At 37.9% G+C, this 18,175-nt stretch overlaps 1 protein-coding gene across 2 annotated transcripts; it reads left to right on the top strand.

Moving 5' to 3' along the window:
• The first annotated feature begins 1,669 nt into the window (after positions 1 to 1,669).
• ern2 (endoplasmic reticulum to nucleus signaling 2) lies at positions 1,670 to 16,751 on the top strand. Of its 2 annotated transcripts, none has more exons than XM_041983564.1 (24): positions 1,670 to 1,999; positions 4,050 to 4,167; positions 4,254 to 4,287; positions 6,624 to 6,696; positions 6,775 to 6,847; positions 7,017 to 7,139; positions 7,229 to 7,330; positions 8,609 to 8,668; positions 8,780 to 8,996; positions 9,306 to 9,384; positions 9,768 to 9,918; positions 10,085 to 10,227; positions 10,486 to 10,674; positions 12,213 to 12,381; positions 12,809 to 12,913; positions 13,125 to 13,215; positions 13,831 to 14,020; positions 14,146 to 14,242; positions 14,416 to 14,615; positions 14,804 to 14,951; positions 15,179 to 15,306; positions 15,416 to 15,539; positions 15,620 to 15,687; positions 15,803 to 16,751. In XM_041983564.1, exons 1-24 carry the CDS (start codon positions 1,910 to 1,912, stop codon positions 15,983 to 15,985), a joined length of 2,955 nt encoding a protein of 984 aa, XP_041839498.1. In that variant the 5' UTR covers positions 1,670 to 1,909; the 3' UTR covers positions 15,986 to 16,751. The 2 variants fall into 2 exon arrangements, with proteins under 2 accessions (XP_041839498.1, XP_041839499.1); XM_041983565.1 differs by having other exon boundaries at positions 13,128 to 13,215.
• Positions 16,752 to 18,175: the final 1,424 nt, after the last annotated feature.

Consider the following 18,175-nt stretch of genomic DNA (forward strand, 5'->3'; position numbering starts at 1 on the left):
TGTAATTTTAAAGTGTGTTCTTTCATAGCTAAAATCAAAGGAGAAAAACCACACTGTAAAACACATTACAAGTTATTCATTTATTTAGTCTCAAAGTACTACTTAGTATATAAGAACATGGACATCTTCCAAGTCTGATTTTGCTTGGTATAAGAATTGCCAAACCTGAGAATAATAGATTATATGCTTAATTTTTTTTTTTATCAAACCCTGAAAAAATAGAGAAATGTTCTGAGCCAGTCAACAAAAGAGTGCTTTATGAAAGTGCAATAATAAATTACAATAACATAATGTGTACAGATTCAAAATAAATCGGAGGAAAATTCAATACAACATATTGTTTTACAGTAAAACACCAGTACATGCCACCTGCAGAAGCTCTTTGAGAACTCTGTGGTGTTGGGTTATATAAGTGGCAGACAGGAAGGCAAGTACAGGCAGGTGGTGGTCAGTTTTGTGGAGTGAACTGGTCGAAAATCATCTGATGCTGATAAGACCAGAGAGATGGTGATGGACTTCAGAAGATCCATATCCCCTTTGCATCCTGGGGAAGAATGACAACATGGTGGAGAACTACAAATACCTGGGCATGATCATCAACAACAGACTGGACTAGAAGGCCAACAGTGGGGCTGTGCACAAGAAGAGGATGAGCAGACTTTATTTTGTGAGAAAGCTGAGATCCTTCAATCTGTGCGCCAAGATGTTGGAAATGTTCATTCAGTCTTCTGTTGCCAGCATCCTGTTCTTCGCTGTGGTCTGCTGGAGGAGCAAGATTAGAGCTAGTGACTAAAACTTGACAAACTGATCCTATAAGCTGGCTCTGTGATTGTTTGCAGGCAGGAGACGTCCAACGTCACAAAGAAGAACATGACTGGAGATCATTTCTGTCAGTGGCTATTACAATATACAACAGTTTTTCTCTGTCAGAGAATCCACTTTTTACTGTTGAACTCCTTTTTTTTTTTGTACACTACTGCACCTTTACTCTAACTACACAGAGTTTATATCATAAATCCCATATTTTCCATATTTTTAAATTTTTATTTGGACATTTGTAAATTGTATATTGTATTTTCTATTTTTATCTTGATATTTGTTAAATGCATATTGTATATATTTTTTCTTCAAATATGATTTTTGTATCATATTTGTTTGTATTACTTATATTGGTTTATTCAACATGCCCTAGTATTTCTTTCTCTCTTTTCATTTTTATTCTAATCTTTTCATGCTGCTGTAACATCTCAGTCTGAAATTAGATAAAATGTTTCTTCGTAAAGCCAGTGCCTTACAAATAAAGGGTAAAAACGAAATTTTCCTCTCTAAAAAAGTATGAAATATTAAGCCTATACAATAAGAAAAGAAGTGCTCTTGTTTATAAATGATAGAAAAGTACTTTCCACTAGTTTTTGTCTAACTGTGAGTGTTAATAAACAATTAATCCCTCTCCACCACATTCTGTTGCACAAAAAGCCTCTCTTGTTGCGTTCTGTCCTGTTGTCTGTTTCCACGTGTTCCAGCCCTTTCTACAGCACCGCCCCATGTCCTCCACATGTCTTCTGCCATTTGTCAGAACACCTGTCACTCAACGCTAAACGCTGCAGCGCTTTAAAGAGGGAAAGGGTCCCGCCCTCTGCGCGACTTGACAACTCGCCCCTGACGTCACCAGTTCCGTCCCAACACGGAAATATAGAATAGTGACAGGAGCGGTTGTCATGGTTTTAAAGCGATACTCGTTGCTTTAATTTTTTTCTTTTTACTACTTTTGTTAACAACGCACAGAGTTTTAAGCGATGTTAAAAGTCAGAATTTTGCTGTGGGACAGATGGACGCAATCGCTGGAACCGAGGAGAGAGTTCGACCTCTGTTGTTAGTTCAATAGCTTTTCTTCCGTTTGTGTCGGATCATGAAACAAAGTGTTTTAGGGGTCATGGGGGCGCTAGGACACCTGCTACTGTTTCTTCTCCTGCTGTCATGGGAAAGCAAACTTTTACAGGTAAATTTCGTAACATTAACTTGTGTGGTTGTTTCTGTTGTGAATGCAGTGAGAGTCTTGCTATTTATGCGCAGCGGAGCCCGCAACTGGCATCCGCGTCTATTTTTAAGGCTCTGGTAAAGTTGCCAGTGGTATGGTGGGATGATTAAAGTGTTTTGCTAGCTCACTGGACAGTCCAGTTTGCCTGAAGAAACTTACACTGTGTGTGGGTGGGCGCGCGCGTGTGTTTGTTTGTGTGAAGCTGTGAGTGCGCGCTTGCGCATGTAATAGCTGATAATAAGGACCAAAACATTGATTGAACATCAACTTACAGGGATTTCCTGAATGGGAACAGCAATTTTGTTTCCTCGGTTACAGTCTGATTTATAAATGTTTAAAGCTAGGTCAGAAATTAGAAAATGGTTAGGTTAGGGGCTGAACTGCTTTGGGCCGACCGAAAGTCTGTGCGTGTAAACATACACCTGCGGAGTCTCCATGCACGCCTTAATTCGGTGCTTGGTTTCTTGTACCTCAAGCAGAGGAGCTGCTTGTCAGCAGGCATATCAGTGAAATGCTCGAGGGCTGACTAGCTTTGTGGCGCTACAGAACAGTGACAAGGGAAGAGTTTGCAATAATGACAGTCCGCGCTCGCGCTTAACTTCTTTGAAAGGCCCCGCCACAACCTCACGCTCTTGCAGCAAGCAATGCGAGAGAGGGTTTACCAAAATGAAAAGGTGTTATCTGGCTGGCTGTAACAAAATAAAGAATAAGAAAGCAGGAACTGCAAAAATAAATCAAGACAATGCTAAGTATTGCAGATAATACAGAACCTACTTAGAGCAGCTGCTCCTGTTGACTACCTGGGTGTCTTGATGATGAAAAACAGCCAACTTAGACAATAACGTTTCTTTGGCTCTGTCCAGTTACGCTGACATGTCAAGCTAAGAGTATAAAGTTATAGAGTCGATAGAAAAGAAATCTGGATAATGGCTAAGGTGCATGGATGGAAGCTTTTGAGCATTGTGTGTAAGTAGTGTTTTTATTTTAATTTCCATATGCATCCGGTAAGCATTGCCGCTGAAAGTTGCATTTATTTATGCTATAAATGTCATCCAGAAGAGTCATAATGTAGGTTTTAGCACATAGTTTAATAATCTGTTTCGGAAACATGCTAATTAAATAAAGAGTAAATAACAAATTATGATTAAGCTGAAGAAGAGTGAAAGCTGTCAAAAAAACTTCCAAACGTTGTATTTGAGAAAATTAATGCCATAATAACAAAACATTTTGAGATAATGTTAAAATTTTATTGTTATAATAAAAGGGCAATGGACGCTAGTTAGAAGGGGCCCACTGTGAAAATTTTCTCTACTGTCCTGCTACAGCCGCATTGGGTAAATATGGGCGCGACGATATGCTACACACGCACACGCACGCACGCACGCATGCAAATGTTCACTGTAGTGTTTCGATCACTTTAGGGGACATTGCCGAGAGATTTATTTTGCCATTATCTACTCTCACCATTAGCTCAGTATTAAATAATTTAAAATTAAATCCGATTGTACTCATATGTTTATATGACCAGTTTTGGATAAAATCTTTAACCATTGTGTGTATTACATGGAATTACTTTTTGTTCCCAAAATGATATGAAACAGATTGCGTAAACAAATTTATATCCCCACAACATGAGCAATACATGTACTCAGCTTAGAGTATACCTTTAGAAGAGCAAAGTAAGAAGAAAAAAAAAAAAAAAAAAAAAGAGCAAAGTAAATAAGGATATCCTGTTAAATGAGCAACGTGCAATCTTTATTAGAGTACCAACTCATAGACTTGGACAATCTAGGCTTGGCACACCCACTACCATAAATTTACACACACACACACACACACACACACACACACACACACACACACACACACACACACACACACACACACACACACACACACTTTATAGGTGAGCTGTCATGAAATCTTGAGATACATGACACAGCTGACCTCCTTGTAAGACAGCTGGCATAGTGGTTCTCTCTCACATCTCTTTTTATTTGCAACTCTTCAGGTTGGAGGAGTCAGGTCAGTCACCCTCCCGGAGTCCCTCCTGCTTGTCTCAACCCTGGACGGTAGTCTGCATGCTGTGTCCAAACAGACAGGAGACATCAAGTGGACCTTAAGAGAAGGTTCATACACTCAGAAATCAGTGACATTCACTTTATTTTTTTTATTTGTAGAAATTTCCTCATTTTTTATCATTTTAATCTTTCAGACCCCATTATTCAAATACCAGTCTACCTCAGAGAGTAAGTTACACACAACTACAGTCTGTGGACATAGAGGTAAACTTTAATTAGTTTGTGGTGCAGACTTAAACATATTTATTGCACACAATATTGGGAAGTGTGAAGTTTCTGTCTTGCTTATTTACTTGGTTTATTGTCTTTCAGTCAAATTGGGATGCAGCTATGTTTACAGTATTTATAATGGGTATTTCTGCATGACATGCTTGTAACTACTACTTGTGTCAAATTATCATAATGATTTGAAACACGCTTCTTTGGTGATCTGATGTCAGCTGGACAACCTTCAGTGTGTCAGTTCGCCCCGTAGCATTAAACTGGTTTTCCACATGTATCTCAAGTAACCACTTTTTTAAAACGTTACTTCCCTGCTCTGTTTGCAAAAAGCATATATCCCTCACATTATCTGTTTTGAAAGATAACAGTCCTGCATCTCTCATGCATGCAACAGAGAGGAACAACCCACCCAGTCTGAGCATTAGCAGTCTTCTGATGTGGTTCTTTGTCACTGCTTGTACATAACAAACACAATATTTGAATTGAGAGGTGTTCATATGTGCATTTTGGAAATGGGTGCCATAGGACGGAGGTGGATGATCAGTCTTATAATTATATAATGTGATTTGCAGCTGGATGGTTGGTTGAAGTGAGGAGCTTACCAGGTATTGAATTGGATCAGCTCAGTCATAAGGGAGGGGCTCAGATGAGAGTCAGTGAGAATGGATTAAAAGAGAGGCTTGCACCTTGACATCAGTGGTGTTCTTAAATTTAATTTGAACTGACACTATTACTCTTCATACTGTGTACAGAGTTAAATCTATTAAAAATTAGTGTTGTAGAGCTGCAGTTTCACGTCTAGCTTGTGGATTTTTTAAGTATTAGCAGTGATCTGCAGGTCACTTAATTTAAGAATCCGTGTTAAATTTTTAAGTTGTTAAGCTGGGGGTTTCTTGTTTATGGCACTGAGCATTTTCTGTTCAGTTTTTGAGCTCAGAGTACTAGGACCTCTTCTTTTTGTGATATAAACCAGTGGTTTATATGAAGTGGTTTATAGGAAAAAAAAAGATGTATTTTCCTTGAAGACCTCCTTCATGCAAATACTAAAAAGCCATGGACCCCTGCCCCACCCCTTGCTGAAACCATGCTTGGTTTTATGCTTTAATTAATGAGATTCTAATTAAATCAAGGGTACCGGGACAGACATGAAGTACTCCTCTGCTGTAGCTCTACCAGGTCACTGACCTCACTGAACCCCAGTACATGGATGAAAATTGATTGGATGCACAAGTTGTAGCCTTATAAGTGGCTTTTTTGGATGACTAAGGATACATGTGATAAAATATTGTATAGCAGATTTTTTATGACCTCCATTTATTCTCTTTGGGATCTGGTTTAAAAAGTTTATGTTTCCATGAAAAAAAAAAAAAACTTAAGCAGATACACTTCTACTCTTCTCTGTGTGGACATTAATCACAGTGGCTCTGAATGGTCAAAACTTTGGGACCCTCATGGGAGGTCCTGGACCACTGATACAGACCACCTCCTTGGACCTAATCATCTGCCCGCATGACTTATTGTGTTATTGCAGTGCTGTTTTAGCAAGTGTCACAGCTTGTGCAGTAAGTGTCGTACAGAAAGTGGACACATGCCACTCTATTAGTCATTGAACTTCACTGGCTTCCTGACTCAACTTCATCACCTTTGCTGCCTAAATTGACTGCTCCCATTTATCTACACTCAGTTATACAGGCTTATGTTCCTTCTTGAACACTATGTTCCTCTCAGGAATTTCATCTGGTACATCCCCATGCACAAGGCAATCTCAGTCTTGACTCTCATTTCTGGTTCCAGTATGGTGGAACGAAATGGTTTGTTAAATAGGTTTGTCCCTCTCTACCTTGAAGAATCTCTTCTGAGAACACCTTCTCTATGAACACCGCTAACAGTCCTAACCTATGCTCACTTGTACACTTACTTTGAACATCTGTACCTGTTCTAGTTGTATTCTGACGTTTGAATAGATTTAAATGGATGTAGCACTTTTTTTTTTGTCAGCGTGATGCTTAAATGTTGTTCTTTATTTCTTAGTCATATTGGATAAAATTGCCTGCTAAATGAAAACATGCAGATTAGCTGGAGATCCAGGGATAACAAGAGTCGACAAGTCTTGAAGACTGATTATGTCCTAAACCTTTGGACATTACTCTCAACTTTAGCATAGATCACCTTGTTTAGATTGACCATAACTATACAATAAATTATGACATAAAAATGCACAGTGCTTCTCAACAGTTCATGATTTTAGTAGTTAACGAATGCCTTTATTTATCTGTATGTAGACCAGCTTTTCTCCCAGACCCTAATGATGGCAGTTTATATGTACTTGGTGGAAAGTACAAGGAAGGCTTGATGGTAAGGAATATTGAATTTGCTTATCTGTGTTTTGTTTTGTTTTTACCATTTGACCACATTGATTTTCTTTATCTGCAGAAACTGCCATTTACTATCCCAGAGCTGGTTCAGTCAGCTCCCTGCAGAAGCTCTGATGGCATGCTTTATACAGGTCAAACGTTTTTCAGTGTGTGTGTATTTGAAAGACATTGAAATGTATTTTACTGAATGTGCTTTGAGCTCTGTGTTTGAGGTCAACTGTTGTCAGAAATAAAGACATACCATGTGAATAATTAACTTCCCTGATTGCTCCTGGTCAATAATGCCATGTGTACTTGCAGGAAAAAAACAGGATGTGTGGTTTGTAGTGGATCCTGAAACGGGTGAGAAGCAAACCAGTTTAACCACCTCCTCCTCTGAGTCTATCTGCCCCAACACTCCTCTGCTCTACATTGGACGCACAGGTACATCCCACAGACAACGGCTCATGAACAGTCTCCTGCAGCTGAGGAACAACGCATGATATTCAAGAGTGTTGCTGTTTGTTTTCCAGAGTACATGGTCACCATGTTCGATACTAAGACACAAGAACTGGGATGGAGCGCTACATACAATGATTACTCCGCCCTTCCTTATGATGATAAGCAAGACTACAGTATGTCCCTTCTCACACATTCAGTTTGTTTATTCAGTGAACTGGTTGTATATGAACATATGAAACTATTTCTTTCAGTAGCTCTTTATCTTTTAAAAATAATTAATGTGCGGTAACTGATTATGAAAAGAATAAGCACAATTTTAGGTGCTATTTCTTATTGTTTCTTTTGTTTCTTCTTTTTAATTTTTATTAGGATGCTTAAAACCTTAAAATAATACAATAATATATTGAGAAAGCATTTATTTACTTGTGGTTCAAAAGTGAATAAAAGGAAAAAGAAACATAACATCAAATATTGGAATTGAGAAATGAAATGTGGATTATTATTTAAAATAAATCATGCTTGTTTCTAAATTGGATGCTAGTGACATGACACTGAACTTTTGTGAATACTATTAGCTGTAGTTTTTTTAAGTTGAAAATGTAACGGTTCTTGTCTGATAGAGGGCTTGAGCTCATTTTGAACCCTCTTTCATGTTTTTTAAATTAAATTTACCAAATGTTTTCAGTGGGTAACATGTTTGGACTGCAAGAATGTGGGCTCTTTTACTGCAGAACCATTTTGTTGCAGTATAGAAGGTTGTTTGAGCTTTAAAGCTTTGGAGCATTTCTGGAATTTATTAATATGCTTTTTCTCTGAATGGAAGGGTCTTGTTCTACATTCATGAATGTAGAACAAGTGTTCTACACACATACACACATAGAAGTGTTCCTGAGCCCTTTGAGAGATATTCAATACAGAAACATTTCTGCTTTTAAGCCAGTGCTCTCAGAGGACTTGATAATCACAAGCATTAAATAAATGTTTTATAGCCCTTAGTACAGAGTTATCCAGATTCTTTAAATCTTTTTCTTTTTTTGAGAAACATTCTAAATAGATCTTTTACAGTTTTTCACCGTGTTGAAACTTTCCACATCTCTATTTCTGAACTTTTTGTAAATACAACTTCATTGAAATATGTTGCTAGCTATTAAAATATTGCAAGTGTTAATTACAAAAGGCTTAATTTTTTTTAATGATTGCACTCTGTTTTTGTTGACATTTTACACAAAAACTCTAACCTCCTTGTGTGAGGACCTGTGTGAAATATAATATAATATTATATAATATATATATAGAGAGAGAGCGAGAGCGAGAGAGAGAGAGAGAGAGAGAGAGAGAGAGACCGGGATTCCCCACTAGGCCAAAATCCTGAGAAAAAATGTAAAATCTTTAGAAAAGAACAAAGTCCATCCTCTCCCTAAACTAACTGGCTTTGTGTTCATTGTTTTCAGAAATGGCCCATCTGGTGTCAAGTGGTGATGGTCTTGTTGTGACAGTTGATAGAGAGTCAGGTAGGGGGAAGTATTTAGTTTTAACTACGTGAATAAGCAAATGATGGGTTTCTTGATTTTAATTTCTGCTCAGCATTAAAACTGTAAATGTAATGCTATATTGTTTTCTAGGTGATGTACTATGGAGTCAAAACTATGGCTCACCCGTTGTGGGGGTGTACCTGTACTCTGGGGACTCGCTGAGACACGCCCCTCACCTGTCCCTTGCTATGGAAACACTACGGTTCCTCACCTTCTCCTCCGCTAAAAACCAGGCAGAAGCACACTCTACCTTGAAGTGGAGCTATCAGTTTGTGAAGGAGCAAGCCACTGCACAAACACAACTAGTGTGAGAGACATTTTATACACTTATTCACCTGCAGCCGTGCAGTGGTGTCTTGTGTTTGGGCTTCTTATTGATCATTAGGATTAGTAGCTAGAAGACTTGGGAATTGTTTAACAATTTTCCAGCTTAAAGTTGTTCTTACTTGTTTTGTGAAAGCTTAAAATTTCAGTCACAGAGAATCGAGTGAGTTTAAATCCAGACATAGCTCTAAGAGCAGTCCATCCACTGATGAATAGGTATGACTTAGGAACATATAGGTATACGAAGAACAGTATTTAGTTAAGGAAATAACCCAGCTTTTGTTACCTTCAGACCCACTCTCTATGTAGGAAAATTGAACTCCCACCTCTATGCCTCAACATCTCTCGTCCACCATGGAGTCTCATTAGTGGTGAGTGCAAATATGTATTATTTTTATCATATATGTCAGTATTGGTAAAAATGCTCCCCTTCTTTTAAACAAGGAACTAATATGGCAATGGCAATTTTATCTATATAGCACATTTCATTACCTGTAAACACAATGTGCTTTACATAAAAAGAACAATAAATATAAATACACAAATATACACATATGCACATATTCACTGACGTACATTTACATACATACACAAGCACGCTAGCACACGTGAGTATAAAAATGCACATAAAACCAATATAATTAGACACAATAATATTAAGAGAAAGCCTGTGAGAATAAGTTACCTGATGATAAGGAATAGATAATAATCCATGTGCTAACATGATGGTTGGTCTGTGTTGTTGCCATGGCAGCCTCGGGGACTAACCCTGGCACGGATAGACGGTCCAATGACTGTTGGAGTGACGGTCAGTGAGAAAGGGGAGTGTGAGATCACACCATCCACCGATGTGCGTTACCCACCAGGGAGCACAAACAGCAAGAAAAACCAATGGCTGCTAATAGGTAAAGACACACAAACACACTCAGCACCCATAAAGGATTCACTGCATCCAGAAAAAAAAAACTGAGAAAAAAAAAGATAGCTAGGTTTAAACTTAAATTTAGAAGTATTGTTTGCAAAATGAGACAGCTGTGCACCAGTAAACACACTGTGTTTTTTGTGTTGTAGGTCACCATGAGCTCCCTCCAGTAGCACACACCACCATGCTGAGAGATTTCCCAGCCTCTCTGCAGCATTCTGGTGAGGCAGTCATCCCCCCTCGATCTTCCGCCTCTCCAGTCTCCTCTGCCTCCTACTACCATCAGCACTATGTGAGACACAGTACTTGCCATTACTGTAGTGTATATCTGAGAATGTTTAAATTACAAAAATGGAAACAAATAATAATCCTAGTCTCTTACAGCTATTTCTGTCAGGTTTTCTTTAAGCAACTTTAGACCACAACACAGAGAAATTTCCACTTTGTAACATTAACAACATAAACAGCTTTGTAGAGACCAAATAACATAAACACAGATTACAAAGTTGATCCTCATTATGTAGCATTTGTTTCTGCTCTTGTCCTTCAGTTTCAGACAGTTGGTGGCAGCCATGGTGACACTAATACTAATAAAAGAGGTGCTGGGAGCAGGACAACGGAACAGGATCAGAGGCCTGCCACTATGCTGCCTGTCTATATGACTCAGGACCGTCTGACGCTGGCTGTCCTGACGCTGCTGCTTGGAGGATGGCTTGCTTTTGCACTCACTTGTCCTATCGTAAGTTTCTGTGTGTCTCTACATTTACACCTCAGTTTTTTTTTTTAGATAAAAGCTGCTAAAAGGTATTTGAAAACCATTATTCATTTAAATTTTTGCAAAGACCTACATTTACTTTCCAATATTATGGTAGTACTTTAGATGTGTTGCTGCAACAAGCTCAGACCAGAGGGAAACAACCTAGCTCTGTGTAATGGACCTGTAGCTTCTTTATAGCTCACTAACAAATAATATATTGTTTATGTAATCCATACAAAAAAATAAACAAGCTATAAATGTCATTATTTATGTTATGATTTATGAAGTATAAAATGTTGTTTGATAATGTCTTGTTAAAATAGGTAACGCTTTCTTTGAAAGAGATAACATCTGGATAAACAATATCTTTCTCCCTTATCTGTTTGTATCAACAGGTGGAATTATGGGTAGATGGATATACATGGATACGTCGATAGATAGATGAATGATAGATAGATAGTTTGTTTGCTCCCTTAGGGAACAATTGTGCTTGGACTTTTTGATGCTTGACCCATTGACAGATGAATTAAGAATACACCCACTTGAAGGCACAAAAATATTGAAAATACATACTTACAAAAAAGATGCAGTTACAAATACACAGAGGTAAAATTGTTCATGAAAGAAAAAAAAAAAAAGAAAAACTTGGGGCATCTGTAGGTTTGTGGTTTCAACCTGCTAAATAACCTCCGTAACTCTGTTTAATTCAGGCTACTTTTTAAGATGCTAACTGATAAAGGCACAAAGGAACTCTTAAATTGATCCAGTCTGGAGTGCTGAACTTCACATTATCTGCTTAATAGTAACAACAGATACTTTGAATGTAGAATATGGGATGGATCTCAGAGGATTCTGTTTTCAGGTGTGAATGTACGTTGATCAGAATGAAAATTACGATTAAAATCATCATTTTAGCTAATTATTTTCCTTGCTACAGAAACGTGGAGCTGTCACCCCAAAAAAAAAAAAAAAAAAAAAAATTAGGACCTTATGTTACAACGTGATAGTTTTATTGTATAAACATGAAACGTATCGCGTTATAACGTGATATGTTTTGTGGTGAAAACGTGGACTTTAAACAATATTTGTCATTGTAAGGGGATGAACTGTGCATGCTATGGCCAGAGAAATGCCTAATTTACCAAATGGGATGAAGTTGTACTTCATTGGAGAGATTTGGTGTAGCTCGGAAGACACTGACGTTGACGTTGCATCCCTAAAGCAGGCAGGACTACGTCTTTGTGTTGGCAACTTGTTTCTCCCAGTCTCAGCGGTGCATATAGCCTTTATAAATTTATTTGGGTGACAGCTCCATGCTTGTGTATCGTGCCACCCAAGCAATAAGAGAAAGAAAATGAGAAAAGAAGCACCACAGGCCATTTCCCTGCTATTTAATGAGAGGCTTGGCTGAAGCACAGCATAGAGAGATGAAGACACCTCTAAGTTGTATTCATTTACATGCTTACCAAGTCCACCTTTTTACAGTTACTAAAGCACCCTGCATGCTTGTGTTTTTACAGCGTACAGCCAAACAACTGAAAGCTCAAAGGCAGCTGGAGGAGGCTTTTGAGTCTCGCCTCCAGCGCATGCAGACACATATGCAGACCAGCATGCAGACAGCAAATATTCAGACCACCACCTCAGATTCTGCAGACGTGACCATGTCTGTTGACACAGCTGTTACTAGTGGTATGTACAGTAACTTTTAAAACTTTTTTTTAATTCATGTTTTTAATAATGATTAAACATTTTTCTTCATCGTTGGAAAATCAGGGTTTATTGAAGTCTGTAATGAAGTGTGTAAGCTTGAGTTGTCGGTCTTGGAAGGTCACAGTCCAGGTTGTAAAGTTTCCCTGCTTCAAAACATCTGGCTCGAATTAAATGGCTCCAACAGACTATGAAGTTCTGCAGAATGACTTAATTTCAGTCAGGTGTGTTGGAGCAGAGATACATCTGCAGGGTTGGGGCCCTAATGTACCTGAGTTGGATACTACTGCTGTAAGCAGTAGTTAAGTCTAGAAATGTCAAAAGTATTATTGTTTTCTTGGTTAATTTAGGTACAGAAATTAAGCATGTGCAGCACACATAATTTGTGAGTTTGTTTCTCTTTATCTAGTCTCTCCACCTGCATCAAATGATGCTCCTCCTAGTCTTCACAGTCGCAGCAGTAGTAACTCAGATACAGATAAAAATGGCACAACTGACCACAGATCTGCGGCAGGTAAAATTCCAAATTGTTTCACCTTTTTTATATATGTATATACAATTTTTAATGCATTTACACATCATAAAAGTCCTCTGATTATTTAAGTACTTAACCCTCGATTTTGATTTTGGAGGAACTCGTCAAAATTACTTGAATTGGGTTCAAATAAAAATGAAACTAAGGTCATTTATAGATACGATTTAATTTACCATCCTATTTGTTTCAGAAGGAAATGGTGAGGAAGTGCTGGTAGGAAAAATCACCTTTGCACCCTCTGAGGTTCTTGGTCATGGCACAGCAGGAACTTTTGTGTTCAGGTACATTAGTTATACCTTTTCAAAGAGCTCTTTTGGCTGTTTGTGAACAGATCATATTAATATATTTTCAAAGTGTTGATCAACAGTGACAACACACTGTAGTTTAAATTGTCAAGCAGTTTTCTAGCTTAATATGCATTAAGTCATTGCATTGAAAGCTCCAATTTACCCCTAGCAACCACAATTATAGCACTCAAAGTACTTTTTCATTACTATTATTAAAGGATTTATAGCTTCAGGGTTGGTTGTTCAGACAAAATTAATATAAGTTAGTCAACCTAAAATTACCTGATCTAAAAACCAAAGAGATCGAACAGAAAACTCCCCCTCGCCTCTACAGATCCTAATACTGCAAGATATAATTACTTTATATAATTTATGGAGCCTAAAAAATGATGATGACTGAAAGTAGAGAGAGTAGAGTGTGTAGGTGTCAGCCAGAGCTGGCATTTTAACCTTAAACTGTTCTGGTAGATTCTCTTCACTAACAAAGCTCTGTACTATTCACAGAAAACTTTCTTCTGTATGTATTTACCAACAAACCAGCACCATTTTCATGGTATTGGCCTGAACTAATATGTACATAACAAGTGAGGATGCTTTCTTGAACTTTAGGGGAAGATTTGATGGACGTAACGTGGCTGTAAAGCGAATCCTGCCAGAGTGTTTTGAGGTAGCAGAGCGTGAGGTGCAGCTCCTGCGGGAGTCTGACACACACCCAAATGTCATCCGATACTTCTGCACAGAGAGAGACCGCCTCTTCACTTACATCGCCATTGAGCTGTGTGCTGCAACCATGCAACAGGTCAGCACTGTAGGGCTTTGTTAGTGGAGTAATACATTTTTGTCTCACCCTTGTATGTAACTTAGATTGAGATCTCTTAATGAAGAATTAAAGGTTCTGTTGCTACTTCTCTGTATTCTCTTCAGTATGTAGAGGACCCAGCTTCCTTTCCTGAGCTGAATCCTATAACTCTGCTGGAACAGACCATGTGTGGACTCCAACACCTCCACTCACTCAATATAGGTCTGAGATACACACACACACGCCCATTAGGATAGATGCATATGACTTGTAATCATAAATAAAATGTATTGTTAATCCCTGTATTTAAAAAAAAAAAACTAAAAAAATCAAACAAGCAAACAAAAATGTTTCTTTTGGAAACTCAAAATTCCTCCATCCTTTTCCTCATATAGTCCATCGTGACCTGAAGCCTAGAAACATTCTTCTTTCTGGTCCAAGTGCATTGGGTCAAATCCGAGCTCTCATCTCAGACTTCGGGCTCTGTAAGAAGATCCCCGACGGTCGGACCAGCTTCTCCTTGCGTTCTGGAATACCGGGAACAGAGGGGTGGATAGCTCCTGAAGTGCTGCGAGATACACCTGGAAATAAACCAGTATGTACTTACTTAATCATCGCACCAGGCAGAATACAACATGAAAGTAAATATGTTAGTAACAGTTGATAAACCAGGTTTATCTCTAGCCAGATCAGGATTTTATGATTTGTTTCACCATTTCCAAATCCTGAACTACTGCAACACGTTCAGGTGACTTTCTTCATCTTTTTCTGTCATCTTTCCAGACAGCAGCTGTGGACGTGTTCTCAGCAGGCTGTGTGTTTTACTATGTGGTCAGCAGGGGGCAGCACCCTTTTGGTGACGCATTGAGACGGCAGATCAACATCCTGTCAGGAGAATATTCCCTCTTGCATTTTATGGAAGATATCCATGGTAAGAGTAGTCTTTGACTTACATCTCTTGGTCGTTAATTCTTTTATCCCAGTAACTAGTGTGGGTTATAGTGAAAATTAATTTTTTGATAATCACAATTTATCAAAATTCCCAAGACATCTTTTAATGAAAATGATAAATTAATCTGAGACAGCTGCTTGAGTCACCTCTCAAATAAAATCATACCTCATGTGACAAATCTGAAACTCATGCTTGTTTGTCTGTAGATGATGTCATAGCACGTGATCTGATTGAGCAAATGATCAGTGCTGAGGCGGAGTCACGCCCCTCCACCGCCTGTGTACTCAAACATCCATTCTTCTGGAGTCCCGAGAAACAGCTGCTCTTTTTCCAGGTGTTGCTCATCATTGTTTTATGTCATTATTTTTACTGTTGTAATCAAGATTAATGTGTGTACTGTTCTTATCTGCCTTTCCTTAAATTTTGTGTGTGTGTGTTGAAAGGATGTGAGTGACCGCATAGAGAAGGAACCAGCAGACAGTTCGATTGTAGTCAGACTAGAGACTGCAGGAAGAGCAGTAGTTCGAACCAACTGGAGGATGCATATCTCTGTGCCTTTACAAACAGGTAAACACATAATTCTACAATTAATAACTGTGGTCAGAGGTCTGTAATCATAATTTTTTTTTCCTCCATTTGCACTCCAGACTTGAGGCGTTTCAGAACATATAAAGGAAACTCTGTTAGAGATCTGCTTAGAGCCATGAGAAATAAGGTCAGTCTGCATGTTTACATGACATGACTGCATATTTATATACAATATTTTAATATTTGCACACTCAGTATGTTTTTTTTAAATGCCTTACATGCTTGCTTTTGTACTGTTACAGAAGCATCACTACCACGAGTTGCCGCCAGAGGTACAGGAAACTCTTGGTGAGCTGCCCGAAGGCTTCGTCAGCTATTTCACCTCACGGTTTCCACGGTTACTGATGCACACACACGCTGCTCTGCACGTCTGTGCCCATGAGAGGCTGTTTCACCCCTACTATCTGCCCCCCAAAGCTAAATAGCCTTCATATGACTTTGCACTCCATGCTCCATGTGCACAGCAACAGAAATCCTTGACAGTACCCGTTATTACTTTTGTAAAGCCCGTACTGTTTCTTTTTTTGGTTTATATTTGGGGAAGATACAGTAATATGGAAAAAAGGTATTCATGTGCCTGTGGTCGTTTTTATAAATTTATTTTACGGGATTTTATTTGGCCCTTTTTCAAAAGGCTTTAAACATCTTAAAAAGAATAATCTTTTTGAGCCTCTGAAAATTTGTTTCTGGGAAACAACACTGAAGCAGATAGGAAAAAAAACTAATAAAAATTGCATTAGCAATTTTAGAAATACTTCAGAATAAAAACAGCCATTGTGACAGTGGATCTGATTTTTAAAGAAAGTCTGAAACGTATATAATGTTCCTATTGCATTAAGATAATATATTTTATCTGTAAAAACAACTAAAGAATGGATCTGAAGTACCGCACTTGTCTCATGTCTAAAATGAAACTACTCAGATTTACGTTCAAATTTTTAAGAGTTTATCTATCAAGTGACTCAGAGTCAGATTTACCTGAAATAAAAACCTTTGAATTTTAGTGCACAAACTTTGTTACAACACTGCTAATAACTCAGGCACTGGATAACTGGTTTTATTAAAAAAATAAATAAAAATAAAAAAATGAATAGTTGAAAGTGTTACAAGGCTTACTGGGCAACTTTTGTACTTTTTTTTGCATGAGTGAAATAAAATGATGCTTTGGGTGTGCCAAAGGATAAAGTAAAACCAAGTCTCCTCTTTATTTTGTAAACAGCGGCAGACAAATCAAACTCAGTGTGCTTTTTGTTTGTGTTCTCGAGTTTTAACAGCTGGTTTTGGTTCATTCTTACATTAATGGACTAACCTTTGACACTGTTTTGTATTAGACAGTAAAAATGGTCAAACCAGCAGGTGAAATGTTTCTTGGAGTCGGGGTTCTGGCTGGCTTAGTTGGTTGAGTAATTTCCTGTTGCAATAGGTTTGAGTTCACTGCATATTCTCTTCTGTCCTCTCCATAATATTTAGGTGTGAAAAAAAGAGTGTTTTTAAAAACCTAGATCCAGAAATATTTGGACACAGACACAGCTTTGCCATGTTATCTGTTTACCAAAATATATAGGTCATAAATTCATCATCATGGATATAAATCCCTATACACTTGTAATAAGGATAGTCTTACTACATGCCCATATACAGTGAAGAATTCATGTAACAGCTACTGTCTCATGTTACATCATTAGTAAACAGAGAAAATGGCATCACTCTGCCTCATTGTGTTTTACAGTAGTTCAATGCTTCAGATCATGAGCCAGTCAAACCACTCTATAATTTTTCTCCTGGACATTCTGGTCTGTTCTCAACTGATCTGTTTATTTTTAAAGATGTATTTAATCTACTTCTGCTTTCAAGGTTTATAAATGGTCTGCAGGTGGTGAACTCTACATATTTGCACTTGTAAAGTTTCCTCTTTATTATTGAATCATTTAATAATGACTTGCCTTCTTCCTGACAAGTATTTTTTATTCAGTATATACATTGTAAAATAAAATATGAGAACAAAATGCTGCTGGGGCTTTTATCAGCTGTACTTCTCTTATTCCTGCAGAGGGAGGTATTTTCCCAGCAGATTTCTTTCTTGAGCTTTCAAAATGTGTTTCCTGTTAAGTCGTGTATGTATGACGGGTAATCAAACAGTGAATATGCAATGATTTATTAACCGTTGTGCCTTAATTTGAATTGTTCATAAGTGTTTTCAAGTTACAATATAAATATGAAAAGTTTACATGCATATTTTGTTGCATTTTCCAGAATTTTAACAACTGAATGTGCTATTCTCTTGCATGAATCTTTGCCTAATTTTTAATGTGCTCCTGAAAATGCATCATGTAGAGCAGATAAGATGCTAGACATGAGTTTATTCCACTGTCAGTGTGAACTTAAACAGTAGTTTAATGATGTGGCGGCCCAGGGTGCAGCAACGTGTCATGGTCAAGTCATCAGCTAATGAGCCACTAGTTGTTTATAGTTCACTGTATGATTCAATCATTTGGCCGGCCCTTGTATGTGTGTATGTGCTCTGCTCATTATTAAATATCAGAGTTCAGCTGTAGGTCCAATCAAAACAGCCTTATTGAAACATCAGCTTAACCAGAGTCATGAGACCAAACTTA

The sequence above is a fragment of the Melanotaenia boesemani genome, chromosome 4 (assembly GCF_017639745.1).
Source record: "Melanotaenia boesemani isolate fMelBoe1 chromosome 4, fMelBoe1.pri, whole genome shotgun sequence".
In the NCBI taxonomy this organism is placed as follows: domain Eukaryota; kingdom Metazoa; phylum Chordata; class Actinopteri; order Atheriniformes; family Melanotaeniidae; genus Melanotaenia; species Melanotaenia boesemani.